This window comes from Lactuca sativa, chromosome 1 (assembly GCF_002870075.4).
Source record: "Lactuca sativa cultivar Salinas chromosome 1, Lsat_Salinas_v11, whole genome shotgun sequence".
Classification (NCBI taxonomy): Eukaryota; Viridiplantae; Streptophyta; class Magnoliopsida; order Asterales; family Asteraceae; genus Lactuca; species Lactuca sativa.
The window spans coordinates 19,066,015-19,079,756 of record NC_056623.2 but is presented as its reverse complement, the minus strand read 5'-3'; the positions used below and the strand labels follow the sequence as shown (position 1 = coordinate 19,079,756).

Here is a 13,742-nt window from a genome sequence, read left to right as displayed (position 1 = left end):
ACAGACTTGTAACCCATCGTACTTACCCATTAAGCCAAATTTCGCTTTAAGATCTTAATGCTTAAGTCAAAAGTCCAAATCACAGATCTCAACCCTAACAAACGTCTAGAACCATAAAGTCACTAACTTGGTGACTTTGCATGCCCTATAAAGACCCAACTTCAAGATATAGCATAATACTTTCACCGAATGGATAGAATCTCATGCATAGGGGATTCTAAACCCTAAAGGTGCCAACTTTATGGACCTTGAACCTCAGAAACACCAAGAGTGGCAACTCATAGCTCCTAGAGTGGTATCAACCACTAGATCTCATTCTTGGGGTCAAAAAGGGACCAAAACTCGTATATAATAGATCTAAGCCATAAATAAACAAGTTCAGAACTTTTTACCTCAAACAAGCTGGAAATGAATCAAATAATCAAGATCTACAAGCTCTTCCTTGATCCACCACCTTGCACCAAGCTTCTACTTCTTGAATATGGACTAAAACACACCAAAATGGACACAATGAGATCAAAACACAAAGGAAAGGCTTAGGGTTTCGAATATGAGGCTAATAGGTCAGAGGAGGCTAAGAAATAAGGGTTTCATGAGCCATAAAGATGATTATATATCGTCTAATCCCGAAATTAGGGTTTTCATTAAAGCACACGTACGCCTCGCGTACATGGCTGTACACCCCACATACGTGATCGAAACCCCATCCAAGCTTCACATGAGTACGCTAAGCGTACCATGTAGTACTCCCCGTGTACTCGTTTCCCAGCTTGTACGCCTCGCGTACAACACAAGGACTAAAATGCAATTATCAATACATAAGGGGTAATAGCGAACATACCAGGATTCCAAGTGTTACATAATTAAGACGTACATAAACCGTATAAACCTTCCGCACCAAACCACACGACATAATGTTGTTTAAAGCTTCTATGATGTGGTTCATGATTTCTGAAATTCTCAAGCAGCATATGCGGTGCATTTTGCAGTTTAAACTCAAAACTGCACTGCGTACACCCCTAATTAAGGGAAAATTTATGAAATGACCAAAAAGGTGGGGGTGTTTGAAAAAAATGACGAAGAAAATGGATGTTTCAGAAAATGACAATGAATTCCGCAGAGAGGGTTTCTGCAGAACTCTTTCAGCTCTGAGGAAGTGACGTAGCAGGGGTAAATTTGTAAAAACACAATTAAAAAAAAAAACTTAACAAAATTGAAAACAATTGTGTTATAAACGTAGTTTAATAGTTTAATTTGTTACATTGAATCAATGGTATGTGAGAAATGGTGAAACCTCGTTAAATTAACAAGAAAACACTTATTAAAATCATATTTTTTGGCCATAGTTATGCGAAGAACAATTCCTCAAAAACATGTGACCCTCTGAGGAATTGTTCTTCAAATAAATGACTATGAGGAATTGTATTTCGCATAACCGTGGCTAAATAACGATTTTGATAAGTTTTTTTCGATTTCAAACACAATTTTTTTCAAATGATTTCGAAAACAAGTTATTCGATTTTGGTAAGTTCAAACACAATTTTTTTCGATTTCAAACACATTTTTTTCGCAATACCCTTTCAATTTTGTTAAGTTTTCTTTGTGTTTTTACAAATTACCCCTGCTACGTCACTTACTCGGAGCTTTTCCAATTCCTCAGAGTTGAAGGAGTTCCACAGAGACCCTCTATGTAGAACTCGTAGTCATTTTCTGAAACATCCACTTTTTTGGTTATTTTTTCCAATCACCCTCTTTTTATCTATTAGAAATTAATTGGCATCGTACAATGAGTAAGATGTCAAACGGACAACAAGTTGTGCCGCTAAGCCTTTACTTTTTTTGGTTATTTCACAAATTTTCTCCAAAATTAATAATAATAATAATAATAATAATAATAATAATAATAATAATTAATTTAAAAAAAAAAAAAAAAAAAAGCTTCAGCCAAACTTTCGCGTCAATTTGTTGACAATCTCTATGTTATTTCAAGTAAACCCCACCAATTCATACATACATGTTTCATGTTTGTTAAAAGTTAGAAGTGAAGTTTAAAGAAAGACATCATCATTGGAAATTGGAATGCTGCCAAACCTCATCTTCGATTTGTGTTTTTTTTCCTTTCAAATTCCAAGTAAGACCAATAGGATTGGATGATAAGTTAATTAATGGCATCCCTGTCTTCCATTTTAATTAATTAAGTTCATGTTAGCATGATTTATGTATATGAGTAACTTTTGTATGTTTTTTTTTTTTTTTTGTCCTTTTGGTTTTTATTGTTGATACTTGCCAGGCTGCCAATTACTTATATAATTGTATTTTGATTGTTTCTTTCACTCATTCTTCCCTTGTTTGTCCCATATACAGATTCTCATTTAGAAAGGATTCTCAGGTATGTTTCTAAAAATTAACAGCTATTTTTGTCAAACACTTCAAAATACTCATAAAATGACTAAATAAAAATAAACCAAATCATTCTAGATGATGAAACTAAGCAGCACAATCATCAACCAAGTAAACCAACTAACCATCCATCCATCCATCTATTTCATTTCCATTATAACATTTCTAAAAATCAGAAAAATCTAAAATGTTACCATGTAACAGCTACCAACTAAAATCTTCCAAACTACTACACCAAACATATACACAAATTAAAAAGTACACAAAACAACTAAAGCAAGCGGATTTTGTACATGACACTGAAGGGTAATAACTAATATTAACCTAAAAAGAAATCGATGGTCATGCCTATTTTTATACTAAACATAACTTGTTTTCTTCATCGTCTTCTAAGAGTCTGCTGCTTCCAAATTAGGTTCCACTTCCACTTCCACTCCCACTTGCGGTTGTTTAGCAACAACACCTCCAACTGCAACACCACCATTCATTCTCGCACGTGCCTCTGCAAACATCCTTTGTTGCTCTGCCAATGCTTCTTCTTCTGTCATCTCTGCCCCATTTGTGCACTTTACACCTCTCACTGTATCCTGTGTATCATATCATTCCCATCACTATCAGTATCAGTATCAATGTATCAATATCAGTTATCATCGGTATAAAAAAGATGAAAAAGTACCATGGTTTCAAGTTTGTGTTGTTCATATGCGGCGTATACTTCTTCTATGTATTCTCCAAAACCAAGAACCTGAAAAAGTTTTTTACTTTAGTTAAGTTCATGAATACATGAGAAAAAGTGATATGGAGGCAAGGTTGTAACTTTGTAAGTTGTTAAAGTTACGTACATAAGTAACAAACCTCTAATGCTTTGAGTACATGTTCTGGTGCAATTGTTCTTCTGTCTTCTCTGCCACAGACTTCGTTTGATTCTGATGAAATTAGATTTATGAATTCTGAAAATTGAACAGCAATGGAAATTAATCAAATCAGGTTGTTTATTTTTGACAGAGGGATAGAAAAATATGATGAAATAATTATCTATCTCACCAACACAACACTCGATTAATAGATCTTGAGTATCTCTAGCAACACGTACATCTGGAGGTAACATTTCTTTGATTATCTTGGTCATGGTAGCTGCAATGATAAGAATTTGTGTTAGCATATTTAGGGCTTCTACAAGAGAAATACAGACAAGCAAATCTGGATTCGTTTGCTTTCTAATATAGATTAGAACATACGATGAATAAAATCAAATTTCAGAATAAAAAAAAAACAACATGAGTAAATTGAAAAAACAGGCACTTGGAAAATCAACCTACAGATCGACGTACACAAAATGAAAAGATAACAGAAGAAACTACAAAACTCAACATGAAAATCAAAATCAACGAACAGTTTTGAAACAAACCTTTTGGGAGCGAAGCATCCTCTTTCGTCTTGCCGACGATATCTATAGGTTCCATTTTTCACTCTACGAGAAACAAAAGGAACTTTTAAACATCAGATCTAAATCGAAACGCAACATAATCACATCTCTGGAACATTAAAATTACAGATCTACCAAATATATCTTTTTTTAGTCTAGAAATTAAACCAAAAAAACAGAGCTCAGAGTCACAGATCTACATAAGATTTCACTGAAAACAAATCTACAGAGCACTAATCAAAATTACAGATCTAAAAAACTTATAAACAACAGATTTCAAACTCACCGAGAAGATCAAATCGCGCATCAAGAGAACGACCTGTACCGGACAGAACCAAAACAGTTGTATGCGAATCGGAAAAAGAAGGATCGGAGGTGGAAACGATGAAGCACGATGGTTATCGATATAGAGGGGGAAGTTCGCAGGCGACTAAGATCAGCCACGCGCGTTGGGGAGCGTGGTGTGTTGACCAGGTAGGGGCCGGTGCGATTAGGTTCGCGTGGATGGCACGCGAGAAGGAGTGAGAGTGGGGTTGGTAGGCGATGAGATTCATGAGGCTGCGTTTTATAGTTTTAGGTGTTAGGAATACGAAGGGGAGTGTTTGATGAAACGGTGGGAGCGACAAAAGGAGCGAATCGAGTGGATCCTTCGGCTTTCTTCCAATCACAGGAAACAGGAGCCACAGCCACCCATGACTCGGATCGGATTTCTTTGGTAATGTTCTTGGGCTTCACCAAAAATAATTGGGCTAATTAGAGCTCCGATTCCGATTATTATCAAAATTCAAATTCCATACATTTAAAATTGATGTTTTAGAAGAAGAAATTAGATTCAATGATTGATTAAGTTTGATATGAATATGTCCAACACACAAACATGTAATTTTTTTTTTATAATAATTGGCAGCGGAGTGGATTTTGACCATGATCCAATTCAAACCCTTAATAATATATGAGATTGAAGCATAGTTTTAATTTGTTTATCCGTTAAAAATCCATACCCGCTAACCCTTTTATTAAAATGGTCGGGTATGGATCATCACTGATCCGATCCGTTTATAACTCGCTCTATATAAATTTTAGAGTTATATGTTTATATTTTATTTGCCTAAAGTTTAATTTTAATTTCAATCGAAAGTCCGAATGACAAAGGCCAAAGACCAAACTGTTTTTACATATGACTTGAGGAGTCAACTTCTAGACTTTCAGTCTTCTACCAAGAATCATGATGTCATTTCGTTTATATTTCATCGAGCAATCACTAATTTTAAATCAATACAATTATTTACCAACCGGAAGAAAGTTTGTAATTGTTATTCTTTATCACTGCAATCCACAACTAAAAATCAAGCGAAAATTACAATAATAGTGATTTTAATTCCAATCGAAAGTCCTTAAGTACGTAATGTATTTTCCAAATCAACATTTGTTTTGTTTAGGAAATGTTATTTTAAGAATTAAGTAAATGTGTTTGATTATTCAAAAAACATATGAGTTACGGGGCAGGTTTGAATATATGTTGATTCGGTGGATAAGGGTATGAATTTGATTATTCAAAATCATGCGGGTTACAGAACAGGCTTGGATTGGATTTTGAAATTTGTTAAACGGGTTTGGATCAAGGTCGATTTGCTCCAAGCTCGCTTTATTTCCAAGTTTAACGACATTCCTTCGCTCCAACAGTATCCTCGTTATGGTATAATTTTGAATTGTCTAACAGATTTTTTGATGATGATTCAAGGCATTTTTATCGTGATAACATAATTAAAGTATGAGTTTATATAGATTTTAATGTGGTCAAGTATTATAGACATTCAAAATTTACATGAGTACCGAATGGTATTTGAAGTTGGAGTAAATTATACGATTCGTCTCTGGTCCGAGTGTCAAATTTCGCGTTTAGTTCCTATTTTCAAAAATTAACTCGGATCGTCCCTTATAAGTTTAAATGTTGCACACTTAGTCCCTAACACACATGAAATGACTATATTGCTCTTTTTATTTTTATTTATTTTTATTTTCTTTTGATTTGTTTATTATTTATAATAATATAAAAAAATAAAAAATAAAAAAAAAAAACTTAAAAGGGCCCACTAACACCAATCCCTTGCCCTAGCATCACCACAAATGATCCATCTTGCTTCTCTTCAACCCCCTTTCTCCTTCCTCACTCTCTCTGCAAATCAGTTGAAGAACGGAAGTCTGGAACCTCACCAAAAATTTGCACCATTAACACCGCAATTCTTTCCGATGGTGAATCACCATCTTAAAACTCCATCCACCTGTCGTTCACCCTCTTGAGTGAACCACCATTGACGTAGCTATCGAGAGAGAAAATACCATTTCCACCTGCACACCATTGTCTTCGCACCATCGTCGCAAAGCTCCATTTGCACAAAATCGTCTTGGCAAGTTTCCTCTACAACCAGTGAACGGTCGTTTCCACTAATCGAACATCGTTTCTTATCCATGCCTTCATTAGTTTTGTAACCCTTCATCCTCTCTAGTGTTTGCTCCACCATAAATACAAACTGTTTTTGATGTGAATGATTTGACATATTGAATCAATTAGGTTGTTATGGTAACTTTTTCATGGATGAAACATGTTGGGTTAGGTTTTAATTTCCAGAATTCCTCAAATTTCTACTCTACTTTCTTTCTTAGTTTGACTGACATTTCAACCAGAAAATATCCCTTTATATCAATTTGTGCAAATTGAATTAGGTCTTGTCAAAATTTGATGGTTTTATTTGTATGATTTGGGTTTGATTTGAGGTTAGGGTTTTATTGAATCCTTCTCTTTTTATTTAGAAGCGAATGGTGGTGTTTTCAGAGGTGGCTGGTGGCCGGATGTGGCTTGTGACCGAAGGTGGCTGGTAGTAGGAACCAGTTTCATGTTTCTTTTCTATTTTGGTTTGGTTGGTGGTTAGATCTGTAACCAAATATCAGGGGGTTTTTTGGTTTATGGTTTGGTTTGGTATGATTATAGGTGGTCGTCAGAGGCATGGTGGTTGTGTCGGAAAGATATGTATGGTGAAGAAAGGGGTGGCCGGAAAGATAGGAGGGGAATACAAGAGGTTGTGGGACCCACCATAATAAATATCATATAATTCATTTTTTTTAATTTCTAAATAGTAAACCAATACTAAAACTAATGAAAAATAAAAGATAAAGGGCAAAATAGTAATTTTAGGTCAGTTAGGGACCAAGCATGCAATATTTAAATTTATAAGGGATGGTCCGAGTTAATTTTTGAGAAAAAAGGTTAAACGCGCAATTTAACACTCGGACGAATCGTGTAATTTACTCTTGAATTTGTTTACAAGTATGAGTTAGGAGGGTAGAATATGCACTCGTATGAGCAATTTTTGGTCATGAACATGACGAATGGTGGAGGCCAAAGGGAAGCTCCCTTCGTGGGACCTTAGGCAATACCCATTGTAGCCACATAAATGTAATTTACGAGGATGAGTCAACAATTATGAGAATATTCTTAAACAGAAATAACATGAAGAACTACAAGCTTGTTGCCACTCTCGTTGACACCAACTCTAAGTTGAGGGTCATTGCTAGTCAACCCATACCTAACATTTGCTAGAGTGGACATCACATATGTTATCCAATTAATAGACATGTTAGTTCATGGATGCTCTACATGAACCTCACCTTGATACTCTTGAGGAAATTATACAATACATTTGAGTTTGGTTTACAATAATACCCATTAAGCCTATTCCAACTTACAACATATTGATGGGTTTTAGCCATAAGATCTTTCCTATGTGCGCATGCAAAACCCTAATGCTTGGATCTAGGCTTTCTGATTAAACATGCTTTGAATCCAAGACTTCTAATGACTAATTATGTATAAGAACAAAACTAAATCAGATCTAGAATCATACCTTTGAATCTCTTGTTTGATCTTGTTGTCTTGGAGCTCTAGAGTCACAATTGTCACTCCTCTAATGGCTTACAAACACCAAATAGCAAGGAGGATGATTTGAGAGATAGGAGAGGGGAGGGAATTCGGCTAGGGGTTCTCTACTTTAGATGAAGTGCCGATTTCCCTTTGCCATAGGGTCTATTTATACTTGTAGACTCCTTAAGGGTTACAGCTTAAACCCTAGTTGGATAATCTTCTCTTAAAGCAATCCAAATCCATTCCTTAGATAGCCTTGGACGATTTTAAGATATCCTTAGCTTCTAGAATTCGTTCAATCCCTATGCAATATGGATTTACAGTCTAAAGTTTAACTATCAAACAATTGACAGTTTATACCCTCTTATTTAATTAATCTCTTTAAGTCACCAAATTAATTCTAATTAATTTATGACTTATATTAATCAAATAACAATATTATTATTCTTTATATTATTCTCATAATATATTAATAATATTTATTCTCTCTTAATAAATCATCCTATCAAGTTGCTATGGTGAAGGCAACCCAAAAGGACCATGCACAACCGGGTCAAATACTTGCCTAATATAGTTGCAGCCTTAGACACTATTCCAACAGTCTCCCACTTGGATAAGTCTAATAACTATATGCACAAGTACAATTCGATTTGCAATCGTAGCTCTCAAAGACGCTGTCAAACTCTGATCTAATCAATCTTGTCCTTTAGATAAGGGATCGTACAGTCCTCTGTTAGATATCATGCTGACAATTCTATGGAATGATTAATCAAGCATTTAGGTTTCTCGATCTTTGATTTATTTGACATAGAACTTAATCGAACACATCAATTCAGTTCTGACCGGGCCCGGCACATAAGTCAAATCAAATCATCGAGCGGTCGAGATATCGCTTTTACCCTCTTGGGATAAAAGTTACAGATAAACTTCGACTTATATGCATTTACTTATTCATTAATCAACTATACACAACAATGCGTTTTATAACACCGAGTTATTGATGTGTTTTCGTATTATCAATGCACAATCAATTAACAAATAACAAACCATATATCTAGGTTTTAAGACTATATGATATTATTGTCTTGCGATCACCCTTTTATGTCATATTCCACAAGGTGATTCCAGCAAGCGCGGGTTTGTTCCAATGCTCAAAACTAGTTCATAAGCACTCATGAACGTTGCAGCAACCCTTTGCTATGTCTAACACCATTTAGACAATCTACATACCAATTCATGACAATCTTCATTCATATCTACTTCCAACATATGAACGATTGTGGACAATTTGAATAATTCGATTATTCCTAATAAACTCAATTATTCTAGAAGTCAAAACATGCAAAGTGAAACAATAGTTAAACAATTAACATAAGACAGTAACATTACTCATAAATAAAACTCATTTATTTAATCATCAAATTTTAATTACATTTATCTATTACATGTTTCTAATATTATCTAATCTATGCTAATATCATCCTTCAGCCCAATACTCCTAGCATGCTGCAAGTGCTTAACCCTACTCAGTCCCTTCGTAAGCGGATCTGCTGGGTTATCTTCTGATGATATCCTCTTCACCACAAGTTGTCCTTCTTCTACACGATGTCTAATAAAATGATATTTTCTGTCGATATGTCTTGATCTACCATGATCCCTCGGTTCCTTGGTCAAGGCAACCGCTCCTTCATTATCACAGAAAATCTGCATGAGCTCCTTTATGGCAGGTACAACTCCAAGATCACTGATGAAGTTCTTCAGCCATATTGCCTCCTTCGACGCTTCGCTTGCTGCAATGTACTCTGATTCGCACGTTGAATCGGCTATAGTTTCCTGCTTGGAACTCTTCCATGTCATTGCTCCTCCATTCAGGGTAAAGACCCAGCCCGACTGCGAACGGTAGTTGTCCCTGTCGGTCTGAAAACTGTCGTCACTATACCCTCGCACCTTCAAGTCATCACTGTAACGCCCGGGTTTCAGGTCTAAGCATTTTTGTCAATGTAATAGTCTAGGTCAACTCTTGTAACTCTTTTTAAAGTAATAACGATGAAATATTTGAGTATTATGTGAATTATGTGTGTTTATGTGCTTATAATTTAATTATAAATGTATAATTAATAAATAATAAAAATAAGCGTCAAAATTAAAGTGTAAGATAAGCCCTATATCTCTACATAAAGTTGTAGAATATGTCTCAAGGTTTCCGTGCATATAAGGAACGCCGAAATCCGAGTTATAACGAAGAAGTTATGACCCGTCGAAGTTTCGCGACAGAACCGGCACGATACCGGGAAGCGTGAATAGTGAACTTACGATAGAGCGAGATTTAGCCTTAGCGATCTAAACGAAAGTCGTAGAATATGTTAAACTAAGAACATCGATAAAAAGAACGCCCAAATCTGACTTCGTATGAAGAAGTTATGATTTTTCGAAGTTTCGGAATCGCAGTGTACAGCCCGAAATTCGAATATTAGATCGAGCGGTTTTTAGCCGACACGACCTGAACGAGAATCGAAGATCTCATTAAGAGTAGCGTAACGAGAAAAAGATGGGTGAAAACGGATGTCGGATGAAGAAGTTATGAGGATTTAACGGACCAATCGTGTCCCGGCCCGTTAATAATATAAAATTTAAAATTGAGCCAAAATTAGCCGACGAAGTCTAAACGAAAGTTGTAGAGTATATTCCCACCTTCGCGTGGATATAAAGAACGTCGAAAACGGAGGTCGTACGCGAAAGTTACGAATTTTTAAAGTTGAAGAACGAAAATGTGAAGTCTGTTGCGAGGTTGATGACGTGGCTTATTCTGGGCCGCCCATCGCTGATGAAGGAACGCGCTTCGGATGATGACACCTGCCCTCGCTGTACGCTCCGCGTCCGAAGCCAATACGCCCCGCGTACCCTCGCCCTTATCTCTTCCGGAGTGCAAGCCAGCTGGTCCGAGGTGGCGCCCTTATCCGATGGTTACGCCCCGCGTAGGTCCGAGGTACGTCCAGCGTACCGAGGCCTCACAGGACTATAAAAGGAGGCCGAGACTTCATCATTTTTCACACCTTTTTCACTTCTCTCTCTAACTTCTTTCTCTCTCTACAACCCCAAAACACCTCTAAACCCTAGTTAAGCCCCTTAGCACCCTAGGGAAGCCCCGAGGCTCCCGGAGTCCCGAGAAAAATGAGTTTTTTGGTTTCGAAACGCTGCTCCAATTAAGTCCCGGTTCTCGATAAACTTCGCTGTAAGTGTGCTACGCTTACGCAATTTTTAATTTAGCTTTCAAATAATTATAGGAATGTTATTAGGTCCTTAAAATAATTATTTGGGCTATTATTATGAGTATTATTAACGCTTAATAATACTCGGACTAATTAATTTGTCGCGGTTATCGTTAAACTAAACCCTAGTGGTATCGATACTAGGTTTTATCGAAGGAATATCGTTTTGAGAGTATCGAAGCGCTGTTCGAGTGCTGAGTCACCACCTAATCAGGTGAGTGCATAGTTACTTTCAGCTTACACATAGATATGAAGTATTTTATAAATTACGTGCTATGTGTGCATATTATCTGATTACTTGCTATCTATGCTGGATGAACGTTGTTATACATGTTTTCAATGATTTAAACTGTATATGTATTTTATATCTACGAAAATGTTGGGGTAAAACATGGGTAGATGTAATAGGTGATGTGTGATAAAATGATGAGAGGCCTCGATGTTGATGTTGTTTCTGTCATCTAGCGGAGTATGGATGACGACCACGGACTCTTCTAGACAGTCCAGTGGAACACTAGCAGGCTCGCAACCTGTAGGTGTTTGTGAACGATGTGTTCACCGGTGTACTCCATCCCCCACATGGTTGCCTTTAGGACATTTATTGCCGAGGAATCCCCTTAGCAGTAGTGTCCGTCCCGATGATGATCCTTAGGCTAGGTCCCTTATGATAGGTGTTTAGGGACGTAAAGTGAGGATAACGGGAACGGGTAATCGGGTTATTGTTGATTGATGAAATTAATAAACTTATTTATTGTGGGTTGAAAACCCTATGTGCTCACCAGGCTCCCAAGCCTGACCCACTCAGTTTTATGTATTACAGGTAGTGGCGCATGAGCATAAGATGTGATGTTTTGGACGAGGGATTACGGATATAGGCCTGTAGATATGAAATAATGTAGTAAGGCTTATATTGTACTGTTTATGCTTTTGATCTGTACGAACATGACATCCCAAGTCTTTTAATGAAATACATTTCTATGGAAATGCTTTTGATAAATCTTTATCATATTTTTGTTTTGGGACAAAATCCGCAACACTTTCATTTAAAAAGTAACTCTGATTTTTAAACAAAGCATAAACAAACTGGTCTTTTCTGGCCGTGATTTTGGGGATGTCACAATCACTCCCTCCAAGGACTAAGAACCATTCCTTCGTCCTCCGAAGGTACTTAAGGATATTCTTCACCGCAATCCAATGGGCTCTGACAGGATTCCCTTGATATCCGCTAACCATGCTCAAAGTGAAGGCTACATCAGGGCGAGTACAAGTCATAGCGTACATGATTGAGCCAACTGCGGAAGCGTATGGTACTCGACTCATTTCTGCTATTTCAGCTTCGGTACTCGGACTTTGAGTCTTACTCAACATGGCATTACTTTGTATCGGTAATTCTCCCTTCTTCGAGTTTTCCATACTAAAACGTTTTAGTACCTTCTCTAAGTAAGTGTTCCAACTAAGTCCAATTAGTCTCTTACTTCTTTCTCTTACTATCCTTATTCCCAAAATGTAAGAAGCTTCTCCAAGGTCCTTCATAGCGAAGCACTTCCCGAGCCAGGACTTAACTTCCTACAGAGTCGGGATGTCGTTTCCAATGAGTAATATGTCATCGACATATAGAACGAGGAAGCTAACTATACTCCCACTGGCTTTGACATATACACATGATTCATCTTTTCTTCGTACAAATCCAAACTCTTTGACTTTCTCATCGAAGTAAAGATTCCATCTGCGAGACGCTTGTTTAAGTCCATAAATGGACTTCTCAAGCTTACACACTTTATTCGGATGCTTCGGATCCACAAACCCCTCTGGCTGAGCCATGTAAACATCCTCAGCCAACTTTCCGTTAAGGAAAGCGGTCTTGACATCCATTTGCCAAATCTCATAATCATGAAATGCGGCAATTGCTAGCATCACTCTAATAGATTTTATCTTCGCAACTGGTGAGAAGGTCTCATCATAGTCAATTCCGGGAGTTTGAGTAAAGCCCTTCGCGACCAATCGCGCTTTATATGTGTGTATGTTTCCATCCACGTCGGTCTTCTTCTTGAAGATCCATTTGCACCCAACGGTCTTACGTCCGGGCACATTATCAACCAAATTCCAAACTCGGTTATCATACATGGATTGGATCTCGTTATCCATTGCCTCTTTCCGTTTCGCAGACTCCGGGCCTGCCATGGCTTCCTTATAGCTATTAGGTTCATCAAGATTTATTAGTGTACCATCATTAATATACGTGTCCCCTTCGGTAGTAATATGAAAACCATAAAACTGGGGTTGAACTCTAACTCTATCGGAACGTCTAAGAGGTAAGGACTCGTCAATCGGTTCAACCGGAGTTTCCTCCTCGGGTTGAGTGCCAGCGGTAGAGGTTCCTTCATCAATCGACTCTTGAATCTCTTCAAGCCCGATTTGCCTCCCACTGTCTCCTTAGCCTATGAGTTCTCGCTCTTAGAAAACTCCTCTCCTCGCAACAAAGACAACATTGTCCTTCGGTCTATAGAAGAGATATCCAAAGGATTTTTGCGGGTAGCCGATGAAAATACATCGCTCACTTCGAGGTTCGAGCTTGTCATGAGTATCTCATCTTACGAAAGCCTTGCAACCCCAAACCTTAATATGTGCCAACGAGGGAGCTTTCCCTGTCCACATCTCGTGAGGTGTTTTGGCAACCTTCTTAGTAGGGACTCGGTTAATGATATGGGCGACAGTCTGTAAGGCATAC

General features: G+C 37.3%; 1 protein-coding gene across 1 annotated transcript; it reads right to left on the bottom strand.

Annotated features, from left to right (window-relative positions):
- Positions 1–2,512: 2,512 nt before the first annotated feature.
- On the bottom strand, positions 2,513–4,476 carry LOC111915720 (protein Dr1 homolog). Its single transcript, XM_023911359.2, has 6 exons — positions 4,113–4,476; positions 3,809–3,871; positions 3,445–3,534; positions 3,256–3,350; positions 3,077–3,145; positions 2,513–2,987 (listed from the first exon to the last, which is right to left on the bottom strand). The coding sequence occupies exons 2-6, from the start codon at positions 3,861–3,863 to the stop codon at positions 2,790–2,792; spliced, it is 507 nt and encodes a 168-aa protein (XP_023767127.1). The 5' UTR covers positions 3,864–3,871; positions 4,113–4,476; the 3' UTR covers positions 2,513–2,789.
- Between the last annotated feature and the right edge of the window lie 9,266 nt (positions 4,477–13,742).

What these genes read in the sequence shown, in the direction of transcription:
- LOC111915720 (XM_023911359.2), bottom strand. Translation starts at nt 3,863, where the DNA reads ATGGAACCTATAGATATCGTCGGCAAGACGAAAGAGGATGCTTCGCTC. An exon ending in ATTAATCGAGTGTTGTGTTG is followed by an intron (nt 3,351 to 3,444) that starts GTGAGATAGATA and finishes TTCAATTTTCAG; the next exon opens with AATTCATAAATCTAATTTCA. An exon ending in AACACAAACTTGAAACCATG is followed by an intron (nt 2,988 to 3,076) that starts GTACTTTTTCAT and finishes TATGATACACAG; the next exon opens with GATACAGTGAGAGGTGTAAA.